The sequence below is a fragment of the Mus pahari genome, chromosome 9, assembly GCF_900095145.1.
Source record: "Mus pahari chromosome 9, PAHARI_EIJ_v1.1, whole genome shotgun sequence".
In the NCBI taxonomy this organism is placed as follows: Eukaryota; Metazoa; Chordata; class Mammalia; order Rodentia; family Muridae; genus Mus; species Mus pahari.
In genome coordinates, this window is record NC_034598.1 from 33,172,551 (window position 1) to 33,187,845 (window position 15,295).

At 43.0% G+C, this 15,295-nt stretch overlaps 1 protein-coding gene across 1 annotated transcript in view; it reads left to right on the forward strand.

Annotated features, from left to right (window-relative positions):
* The window catches only part of Rtkn2 (rhotekin 2), a 64,474-nt gene extending 51,153 nt beyond the window's left edge, over nt 1-13,321 (forward strand). Inside the window, exons 10-12 of the mRNA XM_021205385.1 lie at nt 6,373-6,535; nt 10,659-10,766; nt 12,164-13,321. Of these exons, the coding sequence (XP_021061044.1) occupies nt 6,373-6,535; nt 10,659-10,766; nt 12,164-12,714 (822 nt within the window). The 3' untranslated portion in view covers nt 12,715-13,321. The remainder of the gene's footprint in view (nt 1-6,372; nt 6,536-10,658; nt 10,767-12,163) is intronic.
* The last annotated feature ends 1,974 nt before the right edge of the window (nt 13,322-15,295 follow it).

A 15,295-nucleotide genomic window follows, 5' to 3' on the forward strand; every position in this document is an offset into this window, starting at 1 on the left:
GAGCCCTCCCCTCCCTCTCTGCTGAGCCCTCCCCTCCCTCTCTGTTGAGCCCTCCCCTCCCTCTCTGTTGAGCCCTCACCTCCCTCTCTGCTGAGTCCTCCCCATCCTCTGCTGAGCCCTCCGGTGCACCTCGAAACTTTCCCTTCACAGTAACCATCATCAATCTAGGTATTCAGATCTGCCGCACCGTCCCAGGTCCCAGGCGTATTGTCACTCCTTAAAACACGATGGTTACGTCATTGCTTATTCCAGTTTTTCTCAGTTCCAAAAGTGAGTCAGATGTGCAGAGAAGTGGGAAGAAACACAGCGGTCGGCCTCGCGGCCAACCCCTTAGATTCAACAGGCCCGCTGTGTTTCTCTTTCTTTCCTGGTCTCATTTCTTTGCTGATGTGTTTGAGCCCAAGGCTGACGCACCTCCCCGAGGAACACGACTTGTGAAACAGCTATTTCACGCCTGTGTTGTAACAGCTGAGAAATGCAACAATGTGGTCCAACATGCATACATAGTCCATCTTTAAATGACCCCTTCGTTGTCCAGAATGACTGCTTGGCTTGATTTTTTAATGCAGGACTCCCCTGATTAGCTTCCCTATGCCAAGCCAGGTGCTTGCTAGTGCCCTGCTGGCCCGGGGACTGCACTGTGGGTCCCATGGACTGGCCATTTCTCCATCTCCTTCCCATTCCCTCTTACTGTGTAATAAACTCATATATTTTTGTATCTGCCTAATTATTTGGCTTTAAAATACATGGTAGATTTTCAGTCTTTTTGGTTTGGGGGTTTTTTTTTGGGGGGGGGAGGGGGTTCGAGACAGGGTTTCTCTGTGTAGCCCTGGCTGTCCTGGAACTCACTCTATAGACCAGGCTGGCCTCAAACTCAGAAATCCTCCTGCCTCAGCCTCCCAAGTGCTGGGGTAGATTTTTCTTGATGGCCTTTTCTTGTGATGTTCAAATAGTACTTTTGTTTAAGATTACCATAAAGACCCCTGAGCAGCTAAATTTGGTAACCGCTCAGCTGTGACATGTCCGATACAGTCCTCCGCTTGGCTTGCAGGGGGTGGGGGTTCTGCTCTCTGACTGTAATTCTTGTTCTGCTAAATGGCATTTCCTGTAAGGCCAAGTCGGTTCATTAATTTTCATAGGGAGCCATCTGTGGAAATGGTCACATTAAGGGAAGAAAAACCTAAAAGCTACTCCCCACGTACTTTCAATCCAAATTTGAAAGGGTGATTTACCTAAAAGTGATTGCTTCAACTTCAAAAAAAACTTCACGCTGAATATTGTTTGGGCAAGACACTCAATGGCGGGTCCTTAACGACAGTCTCTGTGCAGTGCAGGAAGCGCTTTATTAGCTTTTAAAGCTTTTCTGTGGCTGGTAGGGTGGGAAAAAGCTAGAGTCTTCGAGATCAGCAGTCTGTTTTGATTTACATACTAGACATCAGTTATTTCAATAATAGATCTGTGCTGAACCAATCAATAACTCTACTCGGTGTGATGGGTTTTATTGAATTGTCTCGAACACGCTTGTAACTATTATATTTATCAAGCGCATTTAGAAAGCCCAGTAACCACAGATTGCATGGCATGTTTTCCCATTCATGGTAGTCATTTTGATATCGGAAGCCTGTCAGCTACACAGTTGTCCTTGATTAAATATAGCCTCAACAACTGTTATTTAGTAGTGCCTTTCTTGAGGCGTTTACAATCAATGGACGCTATCGACAGAAATTGAAGGTAACTATTTCAAACTGATACTGGCCATGCCTGACGCTTGGCTTAATCGATGACTGCTCTATACACAGCTCAGACATCCCCACTCCCTCCGTGTCCTGTGGATGTGCTCATGCACCATCCCCAGACCTGGGTCAGCGATGGCGTCGGTTCTAAGCACCACTATTTTCATTCCCGATCAACTTGTCTTCATGACATGTTGTGAGGAAGGGAGGAAATGTTGCCTGTATCACAGATAACTCAGAGGGAAGAAAGTGACTTTTGAACAACATATTTTTAAATTCTCAAGATAGTCAGTACAGAAAGTGTAATTGAGCCCCGCTCAAGCGTTCTATTCTCCCATACAATCCTAAAGATTTTACTTCTGTATCTCCCAGTTGTATAATGACAAAATATATTTTAGATACATGTAGCCATATGTAGTTAATATAATAATAATAATAATAATAATAATAATAATAATAATAATAATAATGCAGACAGTGCTTTCATTTCCTAGTAGCCAGGATCTTGTAACCATCTGGGTCTAATTCCAGACAGAGAATTACCTGAATCAGTTGGAGTTTTGGATGGTTTTTGTTGCTGTTCCCCACCACACCGACAACATAGTTTATATACTGGAGAAACAGTTATTCATCCTACAGAGTTTCCCATCATCTGAATTCTTCTGTTTGCATCGCCGAGGTTTTAGAATGTTGGTTGGAGTTGGTATGGAGCAGGAATAGAGTTTGAAAACACATGTCTATATACAGAGGTGTAAAATTCATCTGAGCCTGTGGCTCCTAATGGCATCCACCTGTGGTGCTTCTTAAGGTCTTTTACTGCCAACTGCAAGCTGTCAATCTCTTAGCATCCTGTGTTTACTGCTAGATTATCTCTGCGGTACCTCTGGGAGGCAGCAGGATGAGCTGTGTGCATGTGTGTCTGTGTGTGCATGTCTGTGTGTGTTTGAGTACATGTGACCAAAACAACTAACAGCCTTCAAAAGTGCCCACTGAGGTAGTTTGTTATGTGTTTAGAATTCAAGGGTTAGAATTCAATCTAACCCTCTCCTTTGTTTTTCTTACTGATGCTTCTGTTGTCCCAGAGACTTAACGGAGTCCCTCAGGTGGTACACTTGACAGGAATCTGTAATCTTCAATTTCTGGTGTGACAGGAGACTTGAGAATCATCTTCTCCCATGGTGACCCAAGTGTTTTCCCCGGTGTTTTTTTTTTTTTTTTTTTTTTTTTTTTGGAAAGGTGCTTAAGGAAAACCATAACCTGGGTGCAGCAGTAGCCTTGTCTGGAGGGGGTGGAACCCATTTTAATTCAAGGTGATAAAAGCCAAAACGAAAGGTCCTCGTGGCCTCCGAGTGTGTCTTTGCTGCTGTGTTGAGCTCTCGTGGCCTTCCCAGGGAACTGTCCCATCTTACTGTGCAGCATCCTGACTAGCAAAGTCAGAGCAAGCTGCCCAGCACCATAATCCCAGGTCCACCACACACCAGAAGAGCCAAGTAGAAAGCATCATCGGAGATCGGGGAAGGGCCACGCATGCTCAGTGCTCTCAAACCAAACCGACGCTTTAGACGGTAGAAAAAGTAAAGCAGGAATCGGGTCGCATCCTCTGCTTCTCTCTTGGAATGTCTGTGAGCGATGCGCTTCGGTTAGACGCTGGTCCTGAATTCTGCACTGGTGATGCACTTCACCTGTGGTTCTTCCCCGGTCTCATTCTTTTCTTCAAAACTGTGCAGCCACTTCCTGGGTGCTAGATACTAAGTGGTCCTAGAGGTGGAACAAATCCCGTGACTAGGTCATTTCCAGACTGTTCGCTTTTGTTTCCTGTGAGGAGAGACATCAAGCGTCTGTCCTCGCTGTGAGTTCAGGGTATAGGTTCTAAAATTTACCCTGCTCTTTTCTCATGACTTCATCTTTGGAGGAGGATGGTGGCGATGTCACCAGTGCAACAAGCAGCTTGGGTGGACTTCAACACCTGACAAGCCACACGTGTGCTCATCTCATTCTTTGACCAACAGTGTTTAATTACAAATATTTCCCATTAGAGTATCTGGGTGATAAAATATAACTTAATCTAAACTGCATTTCATTTTTACTTGTTTAAAAAAAGCAAGCAAGCAAGCAAACAAACAAGCAAAAGTATTTGACATATGCCGTTACGCGTGTGAGGCAGAGGCAAGCGGATCTCTGAGTTCACATCCAGCCTGTTCTACAAAATGGGTTCAGGTCAGCCAGATCTACATAGTGAGACCCTCCCTCAAAATGAACAAAAGCCCCACCTTGGGATTTTTAAAATCTGTAACAGTGCCTATGGGTACCGTAGTTAATAGAGGATGTAGTATTAACCTATATTGTTGACCTGTATTTACTTGAGATATAAATGATCTGCTTCCTCATTCTCTGCTTCAAGTTGCTTCATTAGAAACGATACTTTTTTTTTAGATGTATAAACACTTCTGTGCAAAGAATGCGATTTTCTTTATTTAATAGTTGAATCCATTTGATCCTGTCTACAAGAGTAATCAGAAATACACGTTGAAGTGAAATTAAGTGGAAATAGTCAAAGGCTCAGAATATTTCTTTGACATCCCCCACTTGAATTCAACCTTCAGTTAGGATGTGAGCAGCATCCTGAAGACTTTCCTAGAGCTAAATCACCCTCTGCTACTGATAACAAAAAGTCGTTTTAAAGATCAGTCGGTTGTTCATGTGCGGTTGATTGGCTATTGGTTGATTGGTTGGGTAGTTGATTGGTTGGTTGGACAATTGGTTGATTGGATGATTGGTTGGGTAGTTGATTGGTTGGCTGGATGATTGGTTGTTTTAGTTGTTGTTGGTTGATTGGTTTGATGTTGGTTGGTGGGTGATTGATTAGGTACTTGATTGGTGGTTACTTGGTTGGTGGTTGATTGGTTGGGTAGTTGCCTGGTGGTTGGTTGGTTGGTTGGTTGGTGGTTGATTGGTTGGCTAGTTGATTGGTTGGTTGTATGATTGGTTGTTGGTCAGTTGGTTGACTGGTTGGTAGTTAGTGGTTGACTGATTGGTTGGCCGTGGCTTTAAAGGGTGTCATTTAGCAGGCAGTGTTTTACCTTTTTTATGTTGTATATATTACTTAACTGAGATAATTCACACAGTGTGTTGCCTACAGGTAGGAACGTACGAAGACCTTGTAACTGTGAGATCATTGGGTTGACCCTATGTCCCATTGCAGTCTAGAGACTGTCTGCAGCCCCTGACTTCCCAGTGACCAGCAGTCAGACCCATCCCAAGATTGCTGCCAGTTCTTTTATTTTGCAGTATTCTGGAAGTTCAAAGATACATAGCTACTTTCTGCAGCAGACGTGTTTCCATGGGATTCTAGAAGAATTAAGTCCTGTAGGAAATAATTCCTGGTATGGTACAGATAGTGTTCAGCTTCCAGAATTTACCCATTTTTCAGAGAATAAAGTTTTCCTTCTAACCCCACAACTTCCCCAAAACTCACAACACAGTAAGTGTGCGCTGTCACTTTCTCCCATTCTTAATCGGCATCTGTAGCTGTAGGCCCGTGCATTCTGTACACACTGCAGAAAGGTTAACTGCCTCCCTCTAGACCAGACTGTGTTCACAGGAGCCTTCCAGGAGCTGCTAGGTGTCTAAGCTGGGCTAGAGTTGAGTTGTGCTCTTTTGAAGAATTCTTTCCCTATCTTTATATCAAATACAGTAAAGTACGTCTCATTTTTCCAATTTAAAATCAAAGTTTTACTTTTTTAAAATGTTTCTAAAAACCGTCTAAATAGCCTCTGTGGCTCCCATTGTGTTTCCACTGGACAAGGCTGCCCTGGGATATTGAAAAATGAACCTTCTGTCCCAGACGTCATTCCTCCAACATTCTTCAGTCTAAGTCACCTATCCTTGCTGTTACTACTTAACTGTATGGGACATGGGGACTGGCCTCCGCCTTCCAGAACCATGAAAGTCATGTCATTGTCCTACCTGGTACCACTCAAAAAGGGGTTGAGATTTCCAACAGGACTGAGACCATTGTTCTTGTGGTAGAGTGTTATGCCCATCCTTGAAGGAATCGCTTGGACATTGGGATTTCTAGAAATCACACAGATCTTGACCTGTGAACATTACAAGTGAATGCAATGTAATGGAATGAATGCTATTGATGAAAACCTGTTTGAATAAAAACCTAACATTTTTACCACTTTAACCAATAACACCATAATATGTGTGACTATTGGGATAAAGAAGAAACAGACGTGACTGATTCAACTTTATGACTGTTGGAAATGCATTTGATATATAACCACACTAAAACCATGGCATACTGCTCTTGCTATACCGCAATTTTAAGATGTACTTAAAAAGCAGGAAGCCAAGATCCTAATGGCAGTTATGTCCCAAGAATATATAATTTTGAACATATTATCTATATGTGTAAAGTATACCCAAAACTCTTAATAAAAAAAGAAAATGTTTCTTGAAGACATTCTAGATTTGAGTTTGAATACTGAAAAATCTTCAAGTGACATATTTTAAATTTCAAAGCATCAACTGTAAGATTATACAGTTGGCATAGATGTGGTAGCTAAGCAATGAAAAGATTTGATCATCTCAGAGCTATTTTCTTAGAAACCACCAATTTTATTCTAATTTTTAGGAAACCAGAATTCAGGCTGTGGAAAAGGATTCAAAGAAAATGCACTGTTTCTCTCTCCTCAACACAGCCGCTGGGCGGGCGGTGAGTCACATCTTTGCGGCTGACAGCCTAGCAGACTTTCAGGAGTGGATGGGCGCCTTCCGGCAACATTTCTTTGATCTCAGTAAGTAGGTCTTTGGGTTCTCTAGCAATGTATTCATGTGACTTGGGAGGCTGGACAACAACCATCCAAATATTAAAAAACTTGTAGCGGGGATTTTTTTTTTCTTTTTTAAATTTCCTGAAAACCGTGGCCACGTACCACAAACCTTTTCCAGATAATGATCATCTCAAGACTGTAATGCTCAGAGGAGTCTCATTTTTAGTAACCTTCTGCTAACTGAGGATCTGCTGCGATATCATCTTGTGCTTCATGCACAGATGAGTTTCAGCCCCATGAAAGTCTTGTTTCCATCTCAGTGACACAATCCAGCTCCGTGCATAAAATACTTAAGGATCTCAGGTTTCCTTCTCCATTCCTGGGAACCTTTCTCACGGGTAGATTCTTGGCCTTGGCGATACTGAGCCACCTATGCATTATCTGCGATTTTACTTTGAAAATGGAGCTGTGGGTGACTGGCTGCTTCTGATCCAGCTAAGCCTCCCGTTAGAGTCAGCCAGTATTTCACAGCTACAGAATGCTAGAGACTCATGCCATAGAGTCCTCTGCAAGCAACGGAGTGATTTATGGACCACTGTAAAGAGGTGGCACCTGCTGCTCTCCGGCAGTTCCCAGGCCTGCTCTGATGTGCACGTCAGTGGATGTCGGGCCGGAGGCTGGGAAGGAGGCAAGGACAGGCAGCAAGTGTGAAGGTGGCTCAGTGTTCCATGCCCTGCTTACTTCTCGTGAGGTCCCCAGGAGGTAATTACGTGACTCTTCTCCTAAGATGAGGAAAGAGAGACCCAGAGAGGCCTGGGGTTTGTGGCATTGCTCTAGGGGAGTCCTTTGAGGTGATTTCCTTAAGCACCACCCTGAGGCACATGGTAAACGGCTAAGCTCTCCTCCAGGTGTGCAGCTGTCCTAACTAAGCCGCTTTAGCTTAAGTTGCTACAGATGGTGCAGGCAGGAGTAACTTCAGAACCAGCCTCCGTTCTATCGTGCTGTCACTCCGAGACTGGGTCTCGCTACATCCCCGGGCCCCTGCCTCAGCTTCCCGAGTGCTAACTCGGTAGGCACGCAGGGGTGGTGATGGTAATGAACACATGTAGCTCAAGCTAGCTAGCCCTTGCACTTGACATCCTCTGGGATTACAAATGGCACTGCTTAGGCCTGGTCCAGACCCTCCTCTCTTGCTGACGGTAGTTAGGATTTGAACTGTTTTCCTAGGCTCTCTGATGCTCAGAGTCTGACTTACAGAAAGACACTTATTTTAAGAAGTGATTCTTGGCAGAAGATGCTTTCTAAGGGCATAATGACAGAGAAGGTAGCGATGAAGGTACTAGGCTAGATCATTCTAGTCTGGCTATCGGTGGAACTGAAGGAGGGCCCACTCTCTAGGTAACTTCTCATGTGTGTCACTTTGAAGCTAAACACTTTTTCTTTAACCAAGTTGTGCCAACCTGGCATCTTTAAAGTGCAACTTCTCTTACATTTTATACTTTGTATGTCAATGAAGCAAAGCTGGAAGTGTTTATGTTACCTAAAACATTGCATTATAATGTAGTAATCTAATTTTCTTATGTGTCTTTTTGTCATTTTTTTAATTAATAGTTTGTGCCTCTCTTTGTCTCTATGTGTGTCTCTGTCTGTCTGTCTGTGCATATGGGTTTATGTGTATGTGTGTCTGTCTGATATGTATGTATGTATATGTGTGTGTATCTGTGTATGTATGTTTGTCCATTTGTATGTGTGTATGGGTATATATGTATTGTGTCTGTCTGATCTGTCTGTCTGTCTGTCTGTCTGTCCATCTGTCTGTGTGTATGGGTATATGTATAAGTGTGTCTGTCTGTCTGGTGTGTGTGTGTGTGTTTGTATGTGTGCATGTGTAGGCACGTGTAGGGTACAGCTCATGTGTGCAGGTCAGAGCACAGCCTGTGGGAGTCAGCCTTCTTCTTCCCCCATGTGGGAGAGCATTGAGCCCCTTGCCATTGAGCCATCTCATTCTAATTTTCTTAGTGACAAGCAAGCCTTCCTCATCTTGGTTGAAGTATGGTGTATAGAGCAAAGTAAAGGAGATATCAAGAATGGAGTAACATAAGAATAATTTAATATCTGGGTCAAACTCCAGTTCCTCGGCCCAGCCTAAGAATGGAAGCTCATCATAGGAGAGTAAGCTCATCAGAGTTCATGAGGAAGTGTTAATAAACAGGGGGTGCTTAGCCAGGATAGCTGTGGTCTGGAGGTTAGGGGCAAAGGGGATTGCTGTCTTAGTATTTGAGAGCTTATAAAGGAGCCATGACTCCTGATCTATATCATAGTCAGTGGCTAGGAATGGAAGAACAAAGAGAGAATGTTTAAACAAACATTCATAGGGTTTTTTTCCCCCAAATATTTAGTACAAATACTCAGTTACATGACTAGCTTAGCATAATAGATCATTGTAATAGGGAGCACAGACAATAAATATTGTGGTGGAGGTAGTAAGATGTCAGCAGGTAGCAACAGTCACAAGCCTGAAAACCCCAGTTCCATTCTGAGGGGACCTGTGGAGGAAGAAGAACCAACTTCTGCAGGCTGTCCCCCTGATCCCCACAGTAGTGTCAGAGCATACATGTGATTATATGCACGCGCGCGCGCGCGCACACACACACACACACACACACACACACACACACTACATGTCTAATAAGGTAGCAGCATTTTGGGAAACATCTTTAATAGAGACCAGGTTGTGTGAACACAGTATATCCTACCTGATATTAACCTTGCGTTGGCATATCAACAACTATCATGTATGTCTGTGTAAACAGACTTAGTCACTGCAGAATGCTTCCACTGTAAAATCGCCTCTGACATCAGGATACAGGATTTTGTTCCCAACCTGAGCATGGTTAATAATTCTGTTTCTAGTGCAGCCACGAACCACTTAATCTTAAGATTCCCCCATGCAGAAATCATCATCTCTTCACTGCCTGGCCCGTCCTGGAACCTGAAAGAGAAGTACTGGTCCATTTAGAATGAGTCATTATTTTTCATTAAATACTGTTTCCCCCACTGCAACAAAGAATGCAAAAAAAAAAAAAAATGGCTTTTACATATTTATCTAAAATAAAAAAGGGGGAGGGGTAAGATGCCAGGCTCCAGCTTCTGGATTCAGACCCTAGGGAGGAACCTTTGCAGCTGTGTCCTGGGGGGAAGGGGGGAGTTATTTCCTGTTGGTTTGCTGTGTACTAATCAGCATCATAATAAAATACCCTCAAAGGCTTTTGATGTGTCTTAACTAGTTATGGTAATGGATTCAAAATGCAGGCATTTGTCACCATGTGCCATGACAACAAAATGAATATGTAATAAAACACAAAAATGTCTTAAGATGTTTAAGCCTAGGAAAACTGCCTCGTGGAACAGATTGAATATGTGCATTCAGACCCCTGGAAGAAAGGGAAAGAAGTGTTAACCTTAGAAGGTGTCTGCTGTGTCGTCCTCACTTTTCCTTGGGCACGTGTGATTTCTATGATGTCATTGGATAGACACATGGCATCTAGGCAAATACCAGTCGTTTTCAGCCATAGAGTAGAAGTTAAGTCCCCAAATCTTAAGGTTTAAATAGTGACACAGTGAAGACTATTAAACGGTTCTCATTTCTTAATTGGAAATTGAACTCAAATGAAAGATATATCTGAGAACTTGAACTGTGTATTTCTTCCTCCGTCTGACAGCCGGATTTCAGTGGGGATTTTGTCTTTCAAACATCTGGAATAGTGATGTCTCTATCTACAGTGGAGAATAGAAGCTGCCTACACTGTCTTTCGACGTGAATATGACATTTAATGTGATTGTTGATGGTTTTGTGTGGTGCTGTACTGGCTGACCTGGGGATCTCAGTATCTACCCAGAACTGGTTTTTTCGTTTGTTTGTTTGGTTGGTTGGTTTTTAAATGAGTCACTCATGCAGAATCAGTTTTGGAAACCGGATTGTACTGGTTTTATATGCAAGCTTCTTGAAAGCTAGGCTTTATTGATAAACTGTTATTTTCTAATGCACACATGCACACGTGCACAAAGTACTGATATTGGTAGAAAATGAAATACATAGCTTCCCACTTATCTTTCAAACTAGCCTGCTCCTTCCTCTCTCTCTCAGGCCAATGGAAGCATTGCTGTGAAGAACTTATGAGAATTGAGATTATGTCACCACGGAAACCACCTTTGTTCCTGGCAAAGGAGGCGACCTCAGTGTATCTTGATATGAGTAAGTGGGTGGGGCTTGCCTCTTCCCAGCCACAGAGTGATGGAAAAGCAACATTGTCCACACCCCAGCCTCTTATCCTATTGACATTAAAATGCTAAACTTCTCAGGGCACAGTCAAATTGAATAATAATAATAAAAAAAGACTATGATTATAGACTGAGGAGCTCATGTTTATTAGATGAATTAATACAAAATTAATGAGTGCGTAGTTTTCATAGTTCGGATGCTCATGATCAAACAAAAAACTCTAGGCTTGAAAGACTAAAGTCCTTAGCTGATGGGATTCAGAAAATATGAACATACAGCCTCTAAGATGTAATTGTGTTTAGTTACTGTTTTCTCTGTTTTTTCCCAGTGGGTTTTGCTTTTGTTGTTTGTTTGCATGACAAATAGGGATATATTAATGAATGTGAATTTTCACCTCTGGTCAAAAATAACTAGTTAAGTCTAATTCAAATATCAGTCTTTCTCGAGTTTCTGTTTCACTTTCCCACACCTTGAAAGATGTTAATCCTGTGGGGTGGCCTCCCAGATGGTGCTTCCAAACATCTGGACTGTATCTGTCTGGACACTTGCAAGGATGTGTGTGAGCGTGCGAGTGTATAAACATATGCATTTACAATCTTAGATTCCAAGTGGTGACTTTAAAACATCAGAGACTCAAATCAGTAGATATTTATCTCAGAGTTCTTATTTTTCCCAAGGGAACTTTTACCCGGCATCCTTATCTCCAAAGTTAGTGTAAGGGTTTAGGACTCCTGCCCTGAGCTTTGGTTTTAGAGGATTTTGTCTGTTTGCTTCCCCTTTGTCTTTTACCCACAGCAGAGACTTCAAGGGTCTGTAGGGAAACCTGCTGACTCATTATCCCCCCATCCCCTTTTCCATAGGGACAAAACAAGGGTTTGAGTAAGAAAAGTTACTGTATAATAAATAGTTAAGAAGCACTAGGATGCCAGGCGTGGTGGTGCACACCTTTAATCCCAGCACTTGGGAGGCAGAGGCAGGCGGATTTCTGAGTTCGAGGCCAGCCTGGTCCTCAGAGTGAGTTCCAGGATAGCCAGGGCTGTACAGAGAAACCCTGTCTCGAAAAACCAAAAAAAAAGAAGAAGAAGCACTAGGATGTGTCCGCCAGTGCTGTGTGTGTGAATGCTATGCATTTTCTCTGTGTTTATTGTATAGATGATGTCTAAGTATGGTATATGAGAGCCTTGCTTGGGGGTCCCCTCGGTAGGCTTACTTTCATAAATCAATGCTTTTATTACACATCCTGTTCCCAGATTTTTAATGGTCATTTTAGGTAGAATATTGATTTGGAGAATAAGAGCTTATTTGGATAAAGTACATATGACCATTTGATTTTTTTTTTCTCATAAAGTTTCTTCTTAAAATTACTACAGGCATCGATTCACCCGTGAAACTGGAAAGTGTAACAGACATAATACAAAAGAAAATCGGAGAGACCAACGGACAGTTCCTCATTGGTCGGGATGACCAATCCACAGCACCCCCGTGGGCCGCAGTCTTCGATGGCAATCACGAAATGGTCATCGAGAAGAAAGTGTTGTCCCCAACAGGCAAACCGGCTCAGGCCCCGGATGGAAAAAGAAAAAAGAGGCGCGCTCCACTCCCTCCTACGGATCAGCTGCCCTTCAGCATAAAGACCCAGGGTAGCGGTAGCGCCAATCAGTCCAAGGACAACGCGACCCAGGCAGGTGTCTCTGGAGCCTTACATTCACCTTCAGATCCCAGACTGTCGCTGCCCATGCATCATCTCCAGAAACCTGTGGCTGCCCCTCGCAAACTTCTCCCTGCCAGGAAAACCAGTTCAGCGGACATTGGGCACACAGACACTAAAATCAGCCTTGACGCGAAGCCAGTGCCAGTTCCAAGGCAGAAATCCATCAGAGACGTTCTGGACCCACGATCTTGGCTCCAAGCACAAGTGTAGGAAGCCCAGACTGTGTAAATCCAGCTGTAAGGCTCTGGTCAGAGGCATTCTATGTATAAAGTTATGTAATTGTATAGGTAAAGACCAGAGCGGTTTCCAGAAGCCGTTAATAAGCTGTTAGGTACAGAAAAGCACCTTTAAACAGAGAATTAGATTTCTCCTTTCCTTCTCCTTTCCAGAATAGAAATGATTCCTCCCCTACCCCGAGCAAAAGAGGCAGTTTCTAGACAGTAGCCTACTTTTTGGAAGGGTTAATTTATTCCTAATTTAGTAGCAGGAAGTGAACATTCAGTGGGCAGAAGAAAGCATTGATTTTTTTTATTTTTATTTTTTTGAGAGTGAGTTTAGTAACATAGAATGTGTTCAATACAAGCCGTATTCTCATTGTGAGAATTGTAATACTTCATGGAATATTTCAGAGGTCTTTGTTTAAACCACAAATTACAGAATCCATCCAAGAAAATGTTTCTCCTCCGCTGCTTCCTGGAATTCGCATCTAAGGGTCCTCTGGTTTCTCCTCTGTTGTTTAAGTTGATGATCTCTAGGGTTGATCTTTTCAATTCCTGGGATAAACTTTTCAAATATTAAACTCTTTGTCTTTAAAGGGAAATTTGTAATCTGCTATTCAAAGTAATTTCCTTGATGAGCCCTGAAATCCTGTTGGCCGCTCATCAGCGAGGCGCATGCTTCTTGGTGAAGTGGCTATGAAATGTCCCCCCATCGCAGGGCTTGCTGTATGATGTTAATCTCCATCATGGCCTCTGGAGTTCAGGGAGACAAGTAGCCGATTAATGCCTTTAAATTTTTACTTAATACTTATTTTAAAAGCAGATGGTGGATTCAAAATTTATCAGGAAGGTTTAACCGCAGTAATTTTCAAGAATTAATCCTTTTTCAAATTTTTAATTAGATTTTCTTTTTTTGAGTAAGGGCTGATGTCGGTTATTGATATTGCCCGTTAAAAGTCATATTCATTCAGTAATCACATTGGCGTCATTTCCATAGGAGGTAATTTCCATGGCAACTAACCACAGTGACCCAAACAGGATTATAAATTGAATAGGGGGGATAACTAGCAAGAGAATGAATATCTTAAGTGGACAAAAAGCAAAACCCGCTTTTTATAATAACCCCTTTTGTAAACAAGAACAGCGGAACGGTTTTAAAATGTCATCAGAATTTCCAAGCAAAACTTCCCAGAGGGTATTAAAACAGTCCTGAGCAGACCAGGACCTCCCAAGCCCTAACGGGCACCATAAACCATCACAGGAAGGAAGGAGGCTCCAGACTGATGAGCTCTGTCCGTCTGGGTGGGAACTACATCCGTGTAAAATGGCCAACAAAGGTATTGATGGGACCAACCCCATCGTCGCTTTTAGATAGCAGAGGGGGATAGCTTGTCCGTTTTGTCTCGATTTTGTTTTTCACTTCTGCACAGTGCTGCTCTGACTAACAGGTAATACGTACACTATTGCTTGCCCAGGACCCCCAGTAAAAAAGGGGAACCCGGGAGCAGTAACAGCCCTCGGTGAAGGCAGAAGCTATGTGGAGACTCCTACACCCACGGAAACTTGAAGAATAGGTGGGCGTGGTTTTTTTTGTTTGTTTGTTTGTTTGTTTTAATCTAACAGGGTCTCAAAAGCTTTGGTGGTAATTGCCATTTCTTTCTTTTTCTATTAATACTTTATGTATTTAAGTACACCATAGCTATCTTCAGACACACCAGAAGAGGGCATCGGATCCCATTACAGATGATTGTGAGCCACCATGTGGTTGCTGGGAATTGAACTCAGGACCTCTGGAAGAGCAGTCAGTGCTCTTAACCGCTGAGCCATCTCTCCAGCCCCAGTAAAGTTTTTTTTTTTTTTTTTTCTAAATTTTTTTTTATTTTTGCTTGAAAATGCCTCTGTTAGCCCTCACCAATATCTTCAACAATGCCCATGAACTTTTGATGCAACCTCTTTTTTTTTCTTTTCTTTTCTTTTAAATTAGAAGATGCTGCTGGCAAAATTGCTTCTGATCCCTGACACCCAAGTGCCCCCTCCCCTCCACCCCGTGCCCCTCACTTACTGTGTTTCTCTATTGCAGGCCGGGTTTAAATTCACCTGCCACCTTGTTGCCCCTGGAAGAATTTAGGGTGTGTGTGTGTGTGTGTGTGTGTGTGTGTGTTCCTAGAAACACTCTGGAGGAGTTGTGTTCTCAGAGGGCAGCTTTGCACCAGGTCTGAAAACAGCCTCCTTCCCAGAGCCTCATGGTGGGTGCAGCTCTGCCCAACCCCCCACCAGTTCCTGGAGGTCCAGCTCTGTACCACTCTGCTCATAAAATGCTAGGCCACGCCCACCCCACACAACAAAAGAAGTTAAACCGGGCTCGTCCTTCTCTCTCTTCCTTCCCCCTTCTAACCCTTTCCACCTTCCTTCCCTCCCTTCTCTAGTTCCTTCACAACTTAAAAATATCTGGAGATACTGACTTAAAAGCTTCCAAGGAATTTTTAAGTTTTCCCTCATTTGCTGAACTAGAATGCAGAGCGGAGGGACGAGTGATAGGAAAGGTGCGGCAGCTTTGTGTGAGCTGGTTGTCC